We start from the raw sequence: 15,651 nt of genomic DNA on the forward strand, positions 1-15,651 counted from the left end.
GTTTATACTGAGTACAATATTGTATAACTGTATTAGTTCAACTGTAAAGCTAAAAATTTATAGCCAATTTTGAAAGAGATGCATCTTAGCTTTGGAAACTGTTATTCAATATGTCAATGCTGTTGTAATGAAAGGCTTCTTCTAATTATGTAGTTATTAAATAAATATTTAAAAGGGGGGCATGTGAAAGAGTAGTGCTTGGTGAGGGCCACCAAAGTGCCCATCAAGTGTCTGCTTCCACAGGAAACACATCCCCACCATCGATTGCCTCCCTGGACAACTCCCATCTGTTACAGGTCCAATTTTTGACTCCACCATTTTTAGACTTCTCCTATGACCCAGGATACTTCATGAATCCAACCTTTCATAGAGGAAACTGTCGCCTACCTCCTGTTCCTTCTTTCATATACAAAGGAGAAATTAGCATCTGACTAGAGTTGGGTGACGCACACTTGGTTACAAATATATTGAATGAACTAGAATAAAGCACATTCACTTGCCTAGAAACAGCACGCTGTTTTTTAAAAAATATTTTATTATTTTTATTTTATGTGTATGAGTGTATTGTCTGCATGTATGTGAGTGCACCCGTGTCATGCAATGCTGCAGAGGTCAGAAGAGGGCTTCGGCTTCCCCTGGAACTGGAGTTAAGGACGGTTTGTAGCTGCCATGTGGGTGCTGGGAATCGAACCCGGGTCCTCTGCAAGAGCAATCAGTGGTCTTAACCACTGAGCCATCTCTTCAGCCCCGAAACAGCACATCGTAGTCACTTGTTGATTTGCTTCTGGTATACTAGGCGTTGTAAGCATTTTACATCTGCTGATGCACCAAGTCCCTACTCTGATGCACCAACTACTGTGTAAAATGTGCAAGCATGATTTCCATTTTCCAGCTAGGGAAACTGAGGTATGGTGACGAGTTGCCTTTGGGGACATAGGTAGGAGGAGATGGAGTCAAGAATCCAGTCTAGATGTGTGAATCTAGAGCATAGCCTTAAGCTTTGTAGGTCATCTGTGCTCTGCAATCTCACACCCACACACAGGTGGGGAGGGGCTGGTCTTATTCTTCTGGGGTTGCACCATTACAAGTTCCTTCAGATTCTTTCATCCCATCCAAAGTTCATTTCTTACACAGAGTTTCATATTTATCTTCCTGACCCTTCATGAAATAATAGGCCCTATTTCACAAAACACACGGGAGAACTGGCCTTTACTCAAGCTATGGTCTGCAGACCAAACAGAATTGCAGACTCCATCCAGACCTGCTGAATCAGAAGCTCCAGTTTCAGAAGAGCCCCAAGGGGCTTATATTCACAGTAATACATGGGAAACATTGGTATAGTGATAATATTTTTCCTCTTTTTAGAAATAGACATAAACATTTTATAATCCTTACTAGTAGTGAATAAAATCACATTTTTCTTACAATAGAGTTGACATGTTCTCAATATTTATCTTAGAAAATTATACTTAGTAAAGAGAACTTGTGTGCTGGAGTGCTTAAAAAGCAAATGACTCTAGATCAGCTGGGCCAAGAGAATTTCCTGTGATGGTGGCAATATTTTATATCTGTGATTTTCAATACTGTAGCCGCCATCCACAGGTACCGAGTGCTGAAACGTGCTAGTGTGACTGATACGCTGAATCGAAATTTAAATGTGAAGTAAAGTTTAAATTGAAATAGCCATATATAGCTTAAAACTACAGACAAGATCTTCATCTTTACGGTCTAAGAACAGATCTTAACACACTGCAACCATGAGTGATCCCTTAAATTTATAAAACAATCCCCCAAATTCAAATATCTCTTGACGTCTATCCCTAGGTGTGATAGTTTTATGGTTGACTTAACACAATCTACACTATCCTGGGAAGAGAGTATCAATATAGAACTGTCTAGATCAGGTTGGCCTGTGGGCATGTCTGTGAGAGATTATCTTGATTAGGTTAATTGAGGTGGGAAGACCCTTTCACTGTGGGTAGCCCCATTCTCTAGGCAGGGGATCCTGAACTGTATAGGAGTGGAGAAAGAGAGCCATGCACAAGCACGCATGCATTCTTCCCTCTTTGTTCCTGACTATGGGTGTGATGTGACCACTCTCACGCTCCTGTTGCTGTGACTTTCCCCACTGTAATGGGCCATCACAAGGAACAACGAACAGAAATAAACCTTGTTTTCCTTAAGCTGCTTTCATCAGGACATTTTATCACAGCAACGTGGAAATAAAGCTAAGATACCAGGTGACAGGTATAATTCTTACTCAGTAACTCAAGAAGGCAATGCATGAGATTCACAGGCCTTCATTGACATGTTATGTAGAAATGCCTCCTCGTGACATTTTCATTATAGCTTTGTATTGTTACTTAGCTTTTTAAAGATTTATATCATTCTCTCCAGCTGTCTTGTGAGTATTCTGTGTCTTTATATTCTTCACAGTAGTACTTGGCACATAGCAAGTGTTCAACAGCACAAGGAAACCAATTAAAAATGCATTAAGTAGCTGGGCATGGTGGCACATGCCTTTCATCCCAGAACTTGGGAGGCAGCGCCAGGTGGATCTCTGTGAGATCAAGGATGACCTGGTCTACACAGGGAGTTCCAGGCTATCTGGGGCTATGGGGAAACCCTGTCACAATCAAACAAACAAACCAACCAAGCATAAAACGATGTGTGTGATATGACCTTATCCCAAACACACTGTAATCATGAACTGGGAGCCTTTGTTTCTTTCATCAATTCTTCTGTGCCCACTAATTCTTCTCTAATTTCCCCTTCCTGCTGGCCATCCCAAGCTAGCACATAGGACAGACGGGTGGCTCAGGTGATCTTCTAGATAAAGAACACAGAGGGATTCTCTCAAACTGAGCAAAAGGAAGCCAGCTTCAGAGGATGCAGTCACCTAGGACTGTGCTCTTTTCTGCTAAACTAAGAGTTATATGCTTAGAGATTAATGCCACTGGTTCAAAAGACAGCAGATTAGTCAAGCTCACAGATCGGTGTATAACAGTCTAAAACTGGAATGCAGATGTGGTTGTCTCCAGTTACTCTTTTTTGTTTCTCCCGTACTTTGCCTTCCACCCCATATTCCTTGCTTAATGTCTCAACTAAGGCTTGAGGAGAGATGGAAGCTGTCTTTAAAAGACTTGAGCTGTGTTATAAAATGAATGCTTGTGACCTTCCTTAAATTTACATGTTGCCATTCTAACCCTCAAAGTAATGATGAACACTAATTCCATTCACGATCCACTCACCTCTAATGCACCCCCCATATCAGCAGAGGTCTTTCATCCTTCCACCATGTGAGAATATAGCAAGAGGAAGCCATCTATGGCCAAGCAAGAGGGCCCTCAGCAGACGCTGAATGTGACGGTCTTAGACTTGCTCTTAGACTTCCCAGTCTCCTGAACTGTGAGAAGTAAACACATGGTGTGTATAGGCCACAGCATTTATGGTATTTTGTTTTCAGTCACCCTAATGGACTAAGAAACTGGTATTGAGTGTCGGATGTTGCTATAATCCATATTTTAAAATGTGAGCCAGGCATGGTAGTGCACATCTTTAATCCTGCAGGTGGGTCTCTGTGAGACTGAAGCCAGCCTGGGCTACATAGTAAATCCCAGGCCAGCTGGGGCTGCAGGGAAACCCTTTCTAAAAAAAAAAAAAAGTGAAAGCAGACTAGAGAAATTTAAAAGCGTAAGCTAGGAAAAGCCCAACGAGCCCGAGAATGGACCTATAAAGGTGATTCTGGTGAGTGCATGGAAAGCAAATAGTAGAGCGATAGAGAAAGCCTCAACCTTCCTAGATAATAGTTAAGTAATTCTGAACAGAATGTTAATAGGGGCATGAATGGTAAAGGCCATTCTGATCAGGTCTCAGATGGAAATTAACAATATGTTATTGGAAGGTGGAGGAAGGATAGCCCTTGTTATAAAGTGGCGACACACTTGGCTGAATTCTATTTGTGTTATGGTGTTCTGTGGAAGGTAGAAGTTACAAGTGATTAAGCTGAGTATTCAGCCAAGGGTGTTTCTAAGCCATGTGCTGAAGGAGTAGCTTGACACCTCCTGACTGCTTTTAGTAACACATAATGAGAGAGAAGTGAATTAAAGACAGGACCAAAAAGAACCAGAATCTAAGTAAAGATTTAAGAAAATTCCTAGTCTATCAGAATTACAAGAAACAAACAAAACAACCAAAAGGAGACCGCTAATGGTGCCGCCGAACAACTCTGTCATAAGAATATTAGTGTGGTTTAGCCATCTGAACAAAAGCCAGGAACCATTCTTTAAGGCAAAGGAAGAATGACATGAAGGAGAGTCAGGGGTCATCAGAACTGCCACTCCCACTGTGTACTTAGGACTCAGACTGCACAGCCATGGGGCTCTGGGGACAGGACAGTTTCAAAGGGCATAGCCACCTTCCCAGTTCAGGGTCCAGGCTGCCCATACCTGTTCCAGGGTAGGCTGTAACCAGTGGAGACACTGAGATAAGGCAAAATGGCAGAGATGCAGTGTGGTAGCCCAATTTGGGGAAGCTGAGAAGCCCTAGGAGAGAGCTGCTGTGGGGGACATCCACTGAGCTGTGGGTGTGACGCTGCCATCCAAGTGGGCAGAGCATCAGCCCAGAAAAGTCATGCGCCCACAGCTCTAAGCCAGAGGAGCCGTGGAGGTGGGTCCATTGCCTCAATGCCTCTAAAAGGCACATCTTCCAGACAAAGAGGATTATTTTTTAATTAAAGCTTTAACTTTGCCCTGTTGAAATTAGACTTGGGGACTGGAGAGATGGCTCATTGGTTAAGAGCACTGGCTGCTCTTGCAGAGGACCTGGGTTCTATTCCCAGCACCCATGTGGTAGCTAACAACTGTCTCTAATGCCAGTTCTGGGGGAATCTGACCCCCTCTTCTGACCTCCGTGTGCATTTCATGACACAGGTGTACTTACATACATGTAGGCAATACACTCATACACATAAAATAAAAAATAAAATATTAAAAAAGAAATGGGAACTACTTTAAAAAAGAAATTAGACTTGGGCTCTGTTTCTCATTTCTTTCACTGGAATGGAAACATCTATCCTATACCTCCACCACTGTAGTTTGGAAATATATAACTTGTTGGTTTTATGGTTTCACAGCTGAAAGAGAATTTTCCCAGGGGATGATTTGTATCTTGACTCACACTTATCATTTTTAAATGACACTTGGATGAGACTTTGGATTTCAGACTTTAGAGCTGACATTAGAACAAGACTTCTGGTGCTGTTGGCCTGGAACAAATGCATTTTGTATGCTAGAGCTCATGAATTTGGGGGGAGCAGGAGGGGAATGTTATAGATTAAAATTTGTGTCCCTCCAAAATTCATCTGTTGATGTTTTGACTCCCAAAATGATTGTATTAAGAGGAGAGGCCTTTGGAAATTGTGAGAAATGAGATTAATGTTCCTATCAACAAACCCCAGAACTGGCCAGGCAAGATGGTATACACCTTTAATCCTAGCACTTGGGAGGCAGAGGCTGGTGGATCTGAGTTCAAGTCCAGCCTGGCCTACATAGTGAGTTCTAGGCCAGTGCTATACAGTGAGACCCTGGCTCAAAGAGAAAAAAACAAGCAAGCAAGCAAACAAAACTTCCCAAATCCAACCTTTCTGCCTCATGAGAATACAGTGTGAACCAGGTCCTCCTCAGACCCCAACCTACTATGGCCTTGATCTTGGTATTTCCAGTTTCCAAAACTATGAGAAATAAAATTTCACCTGAAAGTCACACATAGTCTATGGTATTTTTTTTTGTTTTTTGTAATAGCTGTAATAGACGAAGATAAATTATTAGGAAAAAAATGTGAAATAAGAGACATTCTTTCAGGGAAAATTATCCAGTGACCTCATCTTAGGACCACACTGTCAAGAAACAATCATAATTTATTTATGCCCTCAAGAACTAAAGGGTCTTGAATACCCCAATGTGGAAGGTCTCAGCTATTTGTTGTATGAAACCCAGGGCTTAAAATATCCATTGATCGCTCACTTTTATTGTTCTACAGATTGTCTGGGCTCTACTGGGCCTTCCTTACTTGTGGTATGTCACATAGCTGAGTGAGAAGACAGCTGAAAGGTCATCTGAGGACTGGACTGGGTTGGATATCCAACCAGCTTATCCTGTGGCAGTTGAAGCTGAGATTAATGTTCTTATCAACAAACCCTCCAGAACTGGCCATCTGAGAGCTCATCTGAGGCTGTTGACCACAGTGTCCCAGCATGCCCCTCCCCAGTGTCTTGAACTTCTCCCAGCATAGCAGATGAGTCCAAAGATGGAGTGTCTAAGGAACAAATGTTTCAATTGACTGGGGTAGACCAGGTAGGACTGGCTCTCAGAACATCACTTGCCATAGTCTGTTGGTTAAATAAGGTATCAAGGTCAGTGCGGATGAAAAGAGGTGAGATGCTTTCTCTTGACATAAGGATCAGAGGGAGTCATCAATGGGGCCATATTTGGGAGCTGACTTCTTGAGAAACGAGCTTAGCTAATGTCCTTGATTAAGAGTTCTGCCAACCCGCTAAATATGGACAACTCAGAGATGGGCTCTGGTTCTCAGCAGGACAGGTTGACTGGGAGCAGATGGTTGTGGCCAGCAGGATGAGCCAGGTTTCATGTAACCATTTGCTCCTGTGCCTGACATCCAGCAGAGAGGGTGTGTTAAGAACGCTCTGTGGACGGAGGAAATGGCCTACCACAGTTCTGCTGACCATGCCTGGTTCTTGAGACCCTACCCTCTGGTTAATGTTACACCAGGACCACTTCCCCTAGGCCTTTGGGGACATTCTCCTAGCAATGTTTAGACTAAAATATTCCCTCTGTGGGCTGGCAACTTTTATCTGAAATGCTAAGCCCTGGTTATCATTATTTTGTTTAATGAAAGTCAATTTCTCAGAATTTCCATCAGGTAGAGTTTGCTCTTGCAGCCTTTTATTTACCTTTGAATATACACTTTCTTCTTGAACTTTCAGATATAATATCTTGTCTGGGAAGGAGAAGGGATCCGAGGACAATTTGCTCTTACTTATGTTACATCCTACTCTGTTTTGCCAGTTAATTCAGTTTTCTTCCATGAGGCTGTCTGTAACCTCCCTGTGGGAGACACATGTTCTTCATCTTCATAGAATTGTCTGTGATGCTCTCAGCCCCGGACCTCGAAACAGGTCTGCCTGAGCTCCTCTGTAGCCTGGCAGAAGTCCAAAGGCCAGTGCAAATGAGCAGGACTTGCCCACAGCATCTGACTCGCTCACATATGGCTCCTCCTCCGCTGCACCATCACCCATATTCACATGAAGTCTGGGATTCCAGGATGGGGGTACTGATTGCTGCTCCTGAAAGTTACTATCCTTGGTCCTCCTGCTTGTCAAACTCCTAGGCCTCTGGCTACAAGAATGTTCCTGCTTTCTGACATCGCCCAGGCTTCTCTCCCTCCCATCATTTTCCCTGTCCTTTGCTCTCTTCTTTCAGAACCACAAATAACACTTTCTCTTTGGACACAGTCTAACCCTCTCCTTTGTTGTTTGAGTCTGCCAAAGTCTTGCCCAAAGGATCTGCTTTCTGACCAAGTGGCTGAATGCCTTTTGCCAAGTGAAGAGGAATTCTGGTGTCAGGTGGAAAGACTGTAGGTTTTATTTATTTATTTTTAGATTTTTATCCAGATACTTTCTTATTCAGAACACAGTGCAAAGTAGGTTTCAATACATATGGGTTGGATTAAGACAAAATTGAGAAAGAATGGAGGTTTGGTTATTTTATTGGTCCTCTCTGGCCTTTATCGTACAGACAGGAGCTATCCCTAGGCTGCAGTGTCATGTTGGCACTGACCCCACATCTGTTTCTTCCAAGGCTCTGCCAGACTCTGGGTGGGGAGGAACATTCTGTTGGGAGAAGAATCAGGGCTTTATTTGTACTTTGCAACTACAGAATTCCATTCACTTGGGTAAAGAAGGACTCTGTGGCTCCATCTTTTCTTAGGTTAGGCATTAGATTAGGGTACAAGCCTGAACAATAAGGAGAGAACTGGATCACCTCTTACAGGGGTAGGTAGCACCTCCTTAGAGGACAGAATGCTAAATAGTTTGAGATAAATTGAGTGGCTAGGTAGTTATCATTTTCCCAAATGATTATGCACATCCTTACCTACTTACGACCAAGTGAGGGCATTCATTGCGGGGAATTAAGTTCTCTAAATACCAGTCAAATGACCAAAGAAAGAATAACTTATTCATCCACCTTCCTCCCAATTTATACTTTCGAGTGCCCACTATGTGCCAGATTAGAAGACTAGAAGCTAAAAAGAGTTGTGAACCCTCTATAGAAGTGAACCAGGGGGAGGTTGTGACGTACCACTGGAGGGATGGGGCAGCCATGTTGTTACACTAATGTTTGGTAAGCTCTAAGTGAGAAGAGAAGCTAACCACTAGCGAAACTGGTCCTGGAAGAGGTGACAGGCAAGACTCTGAAGCTCAGTGACGTGGCTTTTGTTTTTTTGTTTAGTTTGTTTAAAAGCCCATGGTATATATAGGCTAAGGAACCTAAGAAACGTTCTGTCGGCAGATGGTAAGGGTGAGGCATTTCAGAAAGGTCTGAAACAGAGGAATTAGGTTTGTGGCAAAGCCGATGGAGAGCAGTCTATGACTACAGCAGAGCCATAGGAGAAAAGAACTGAGGAGAGCTTCCGAGCTCTGAGCAGCAGGGCTGGAAGCAAGGCAGTGAGTGGGCATTAGACGGGGGCACCTGAAAGAAACTCTGACGTACAGAACAGGCTCCACATGACAGAAACAGCTTGCTGAGTAAAGGGCCTGACCAGATTCTGATACAAGCAGTAAGACCAGGATAGTGCCGCCACGGACCAAGGAGCGGTAAGCGCACACAAAGAGAAAATCATCTCAGCAATGCAAGGAGACTGCGAGAGAATCCAGCTTTCTTGTCATCCCTCTGGGTTTCAGTACCGCTAACCGAGTTCCCCCAGGGCTGATCATGGAGGGAGTAAAGAGGATCTGTCTGGGAGCATCATGAGGCACATGGGGGCGGGGAGGAGGATGTTGCTGAGGGCATGAGGAAGTCCATCTGGGCCTGAGACAGCAGAGACGCTTGGCTGTGGGGACATCATGCTGAAGAAGGTGGAGTTCTGACTCCCAAGGACTCCACACAGACCTGGTCTCACTCAGAGAGAAGACCAGGCCTTTCAGTCTGTTCTTAGATGATACATCTAGTGCCCAGTGGTGGCCCTGACAATTTGCCTGTGCTGGCCCACTAAGATACAGGTGAAGCCTCACAGCTGTGGTGACTGCTTAAGGGAAGCTGCCAGGGGCAACTTGGAATCTTACTAAGAATTCTCTTTTTTGTGTGTGTGTTTTTGAGACAAGCCCCAGCTGGCCTGGAATTCACAATGTAGACCAGGCTGGCCTTGAACTCACAGAGATCGGCCTGCCTCTGCCTCCCCAATGCTGGGATCAAAGGCATGTGCTACCACACCCCACTTACTAAGAATTCTCAAGCAGTAGTGCCTGAGTGATGAAAATGTAATACATAGAGCCACACCAGGCATCTCTGTGTCTTTTTGGTGTGTGTGTGTGAGTGTGTGTGTGTGTGTGTGTGTGTGTTTGTGTGTAGGAAAGCCTGTGTAACTGTGAACTCACTCTGTAGTACAGGCCAGTCTTGAAAACACCCATGGCTTGAGAACTGCACAGTTGTTGGGGGAACTTTTAGCAGCCAGTGATACAGTCTTTCTAGGTGAGGACTATAGGGGGTGATTTAAAAAATTCCAATGTCCTATTGCCAAAAATTCTAAATTAATTGACCTTGGGTAGGCAATGGTATTTTTTATTAACTCCCAAGTTGTTTTAATATATGGCCAGGGTTGAAAGTCAAGATTTCCGTTTATAAAAGTGAGTGTATCTCCAAATTGCTGGGGACATGGAAAAAAAAAAAAAAAAACATCTGTTTTGGTAGAGATTATAGCAAAAACACACACAAAAAATCAACAAATAAAAAAATGAGTTATATTTGAGGAGGAAGCATAAAAATTTACTTCATGTTAATTAGTAGAGGTGATAAACATTACCACTGAAATCTACCTGATGACTATATCCATACTCAGGTGCCAAGGATCCGAGTGTAACCAACTGTGACTAATAATAATCAGATCCATACAGATTAGAGACCCATGTGCAAACATCTAAGTGTTAGTAACATTAAAAAGGAGTCTTTCTGTAGAACGTATGACACTGTATTTTAATAATGACATGGAGATCTTTTTTAAAGTTTAAAACCTCATTGAATTTTATGTCTTACAGGGTTTATACTGAGTTCAATATTGTATAACTGTATTAATTTAACAGAGAACCTAAAAATTTTATAGCGATTTTTTAAAGAGATGTATCTTTGCTCTGGAAATTGTTATTGAATATGTTAAAGCTGAAAAGGAATGCTTCTTCTAATCATGTGGTTATTAAATAAATTTTAAAAAAATTAAAAAAATTTTAAAGTAACTATCACTAGGACAGAAACCAGAGTTTAAAAAATCAAGGCAAAAATCGATTGGAAAAGCAAAACCAGGGGCCAGAGAGATGGCTCAGAGGTTAAGAGCACTGGCTGCTCCTGCAGACGACCTGGGTTAGATTCCCAGCATCCACGTGGTGTCTCACAACCTTTCATAACTCCAGTTCTAGGGGATCTGACACCTTCTTCTCACCTCCTCGAACACTGCATGACACGAGTGCCCTTATGCATATGCAGGCAATACACTCATAAACACAAAATTTAAAAAGTCATAATAAATTATTTTTTAAAAAGAAAAAAAAAAACTTAGGGAAGAGGAAAAGAAATGAAAAAAGAAAGGGTGAGAGTCAGAAAACAAAAGTCAGGAAAAAGATAAGCCAAGGAGATGGGACTTTGCATGCCGATATTCAAAGCAAAACCACAGGGGACACAAGAAGTAGAAAGCCACGGAAGCCTGAATCTCCGATAACCAGGTGAGAAGGTTCCAGTACACGAATGGAGAATTAATGGAGAAACAGAAAGCAAGAAGGAAATTTGTTTGAACCTTTGGAATTTATGAAGCTCTTTTTAGATTGCTGATGCTGGGGTTGCAAAGATGTGGGGAAATGGATACTTATACTGAAGGCATAAAAAATGGCTTCAGTTTTTCTTAAGAACAATCTGATAATTGAACTAAAATTTAAATATGCATTCCATTCCAAGTAATTCTACTGGTGGGAAATTTATATTAAAGAAATAATTGAACTTGGGTATAGGGATGTTTCTTGAATCGTTTATGTTATAAAAAGACATGTGTTAAATATTTATGACCCAAGGACTGGTTAAATTTTACTTCACTTATGTCAGGGGATATTATGCAGCTATTAAAAAGGATAAGGTGGATCTGTATATGTTTATTACGGAAACAGTACCATGATGTATTGCTAATTAAAATAGCATATATAGTGATATATATATATATATATAGTGAACTCAATTACACTAAAGAGTAGGATATTTTCTATGCATAAAATTTTAAAGAGATAGATACTAAGTCAAAGGTTCTCAAATTTTCTCAGTTCATGAAATCCTTAACAACTCAACAAGTTTTACAGTATCCCTGGGCCAAGAGAAATACTATTTTTGTTTAATTAAAGCCAGGACCAGTCAACTCAACATATCTTGATGTCCTAGAAACGTTACAATTGTATGAAGTGCATAAATTGAAAGGAAAAATCTTCATTTCATTCTTTTCTTTCTTTACTTTTATCTGCTTTTATTTGATGCCCCATTTATTCCCGTGCCATAAGTTTTTGTTTTATCAGCTTCTTCTGAGGTATCTTTTTCTCCTTTTTAGGCTTAGGAAACAATTTGTTCCTTTACGGTGAGGGTCATTTCAATGTGGCAGGGAAGCTCATGTATGTAAAGTCCATTACAAAGGCTGGACTGTGCTCTGAGGCACCCCAAGCCAGTAGTTCACACAATATCTGACTTGTCAGAAGTCTCTGACTTTCCACCAGCAATACGCAGCACCCTGGGAGTCCCTCCCAGTGCCCTGTGCACCCCGCTGCACCAAGAAAGACATCAGGTGTTCCTCCTGGAAGATGGTTGGAGGAAGAGAGGGGTTTTCTTCTTTATGCTTTTCCGGATAGTTTGAACTTTTTATAATAAGCCTCTATGACTTTTATTATTTTTTGCCAGACTTTCTCACTTCTGAGAAAGATGCCAGAAAGAAAGAAAAAGAAAAAGAGAACACAACAGTGACAGAGAAATGAAAGAAGAAATCCATGGCCGAACTGAGGGCTGAGGTGAAGGAGTGTCACCAGGACTGTCAGTAGGGCTTGGAATTCTCAAAGTGCTCCAAGTGCCCCTTGGCTGTTAAGTCAACACACCTGCTCCCTCCCAGGGCAGGGCTATGGATGGCAGAATTGCTGCTGCCTGTGATTTCAGAAGACCAGAGTGAGGACAGCCACACATTCCAGCTGTGTGTCCTTAGGCAAGTTAATTAACTCCACTGTGCCTTATCTGCTCCTTGGTGACAATAATAATGTTCATAGTTGAAGGGGATTTGATGGAAGATATGGACAGTATAGAAAAGGGCTAGATTTCATTGTCTGTCAATAGGAAGAAAACAAGTTGGGTCAATAGAGTCTTTTCTTCTAGTAATCAAAACTAGGAAATGGTGAGGGACTGTGCCAGCTTCCATGATGTACAAAGGGTCAGAGAAGGGCCAGAGGGAAGCCACAAAGAATTCATGTACAAATCAAAGCTGCAAGGAGGAAGGAACTGTGAGCGAGCACACTCAGTCTGGAGACTGCTTGAGCCTTTCTGTTTATCCTAAATAAAATTGACGTAGGGACTCAGGTAATTGCATGATCTCATGGATTTTTTTTTTTTCATCATTCACACTCCCAAACCTTAAAACATTTTTTTACCTCATCTCAATGTCCCATAGAGTGATGTCATCACTGATCCAAGGATTAGATGGCTCTGCTGGCGTTATGAAAGGGTCGTATTCTACATACTGTTCCGTGTAAGCAATTAAGCTGTAAGAGGAAGCAGGGCAAAGAATAACTTATTTCCTAGGGAAAAACCCAGCAACAACAAAACATCACCTCTGCTCCACACCAACACCATAGCAGTCTTTATATAATCTCAAAGTAACAGAAAAAAAGTTCCACTCCCACTTTGGACAAAGCAAACTGTTCCCAGCCATCCTCGTTCCATTCTTATGAAAATGTCAGCTTTGCGTCGCTGTGGTTGGTCTTGGTATACGCAGGCATCGGTGCCTTTCCCCCCATGTTTAACTCCTTGCTGGACTCCTTGCTGGATGCATCTGCCCCTGCTCATGCCAGCCTTGCTGACACAGTGGTTCCAACTCATTTGTGTGACCCTCCCAATCCAATGGATCTGAAGCAGAGTAGCAGTGAATACCACAGTTCCACCAGCATGCAGGTCCAGCTTCCCAGCTGGAGGATTTGCTCACTGTACAGACTTTAAAATCCCTGTTGACCACAAATAATTTACATAGAATTATCCTTAAAAGTGACTTATATGGATGTTTTCTATCTGATAGGGAGGAAACAATTGGGCCATCAGATTCTATCCTTCCAGCAACCAGAACTAAGAAATGATGCTGAGGGGTTGTGTCAGCTACCATGATGGTAGGGTTAACACACAGACAGACAGACAGACACACACACACACACACACAATGAATCCAGCCGTGCCATCTGTCTTTTAGACAGCTAAAACAAACAAATAATACTAAATGATTGTATATGGGGAAAAAAAGTGAAAGCATTGACTGTTTTTTACTTTCTTCTTACAGAAGTATCTTCTGTTCCTTGTAACGTTTGTTTCTAAAGTATCCGTTTCTATAGCTGTTCTTGATTTGTTAGTTTTAGACAAGGATTTAGCTTCTATTCACACATCCTTTATAACTCCCCACTCCTGGATCTCCAAGGGGCTTCCACATTAATTCATATAACTAGTTTTGTTATATCAGTGATTAGTGTCCACATTATTAAACTGGATAAAAGTGTTTGCTGCTCGGCTTAGCGGCATACAATTCTTTTCAAGTGATTTAACAAATCTGTAAAACATCTAGAAAAAGATCTTTCCACATCTTATAGCAGCTAATCCATCAGGTTTGCCCCACCTGGAGGTATTCTCCACAGCCTTTAGTCCTCTCGCTCCAATCTGGACTACCTGCTCTCTGGGCCTGATGCAAAATCACACTGGGACTCCCTTTACTTCTGTGTTGAGTCTTTGTTCCCTGGATTCCATTCCTGGCTCTTGTTTTTACTTCTTAGTGGTGATGGAGCGCATTCTTTAGTAGCTTTCTAACAAAGGACGCACGAGAGCTAAATATGTTGAGAACTGGAGTGTCTAAAAATGCTTCTGTCTTATCTTTGACAGTACTAGACAGATCACAATGCTAAAAATGACTCTTCTTGAGAATTCTGAAGGCATCAGTCCACTTTTTCAGCACCCAGTGCTACTACTGAGGACTTCAGATCCATTTGGACAGTTGTTGTTTTGTTCAGTTTCTTTCTCTACATGAACTCTCTTCTTTATTGCTAAAATGCTCTGGAATTTCATGGAAATCCCATGCTCATTGCTTTATTCACTGCAGTGAGCACAATGTGGAAGATATTTTTTTAACTCCCAGAAATTTTCTTTGCTAATTTCATACCCTTAATCTCCCATTTTTCTCTTTCTGTAATTATATAATTATTTCTAATAATTATGTACATTGTATATCTTGAGTTGTGAATCTATCCCCCCCATAATTCATCACCTTGTTTGATTGTCTTTTAACCTATCTATTTATTTAAAATGTGGGTCTCTTAAGTCCCCAGGATTTATTTTCTTTAAAAAAAAAAAAAATGTGTGCCGGGAGTGGTGGCACACGCGAAAGAGGAAAATACTTTTAAAAAAATGTGGAATGGGCCACTGACATGGCTTAAAGAGATTCCAGAGCTAAGATGCATCTCTTTCAGAATTGGCTGTAAACTTTTAGGTTTACACATGAATTAATACAGTTATACATTATTGTACTCAGTATAAACCCTATAAAACCTAAAACTGAATGAGGTTTTAACCTTTAAAAAAGATCTCTATTTCATTTTAGAATCTACTGTTTCATACAGAAAAGCTCATTTTTAATGCAAATAACACTTAGATGTTTGTACATGCGTCTCTAATCTCTATGTATCTGATTATTACTAGTCACAGTCACTTACTTTCTAAGATCCTTGGCACCTGAGCATGAATGTAAAGTCATCAGGTAGATTTCAATGGTAATGTTTTGCACATCTACTAATTATTATGGAGCAAATTTTTATGCTTTGAAGAATTATTTTTTAATCATTATTTAAAAAATTTTTTTGGTCTTTTTGAGACATTTTTAAAATTTTTAATAACTACATGATTAGAAGCATTTCACTTGTATATCCTGTATATTCAGTAACACACTCCAGAGCAAGAGTACATCTCTGTCACAAGTGGGCACAAGTTTCTAGGTTCACAGTTGAATTAATACAGTTATACAATATTTAACTCTGAATAAGCACTGGAAGACCTAAAATTGAACGAGGTTTTTAACCTTTAAAAAGATCTCAGTTTCATTTTA

At 41.3% G+C, this 15,651-nt stretch overlaps 1 protein-coding gene across 4 annotated transcripts in view; it reads right to left on the reverse strand.

Annotated features, from left to right (window-relative positions):
- Positions 1-15,651, reverse strand: part of Rgs6 (regulator of G protein signaling 6) — a 217,636-nt gene that overhangs the window by 61,887 nt on the left and 140,098 nt on the right. For all 4 annotated transcript variants that reach the window (XM_029554420.1, XM_008849807.2, XM_008849806.2 and 1 more), the window contains exon 11: positions 12,950-13,060. In XM_029554420.1, the coding sequence (XP_029410280.1) occupies positions 12,950-13,060 (111 nt within the window). The remainder of the gene's footprint in view (positions 1-12,949; positions 13,061-15,651) is intronic.

The sequence above is a fragment of the Nannospalax galili genome, unplaced genomic scaffold (genome assembly GCF_000622305.1).
Source record: "Nannospalax galili isolate Female #2095 unplaced genomic scaffold, S.galili_v1.0 scaffold24, whole genome shotgun sequence".
Lineage (NCBI taxonomy): Eukaryota > Metazoa > Chordata > Mammalia > Rodentia > Spalacidae > Nannospalax > Nannospalax galili.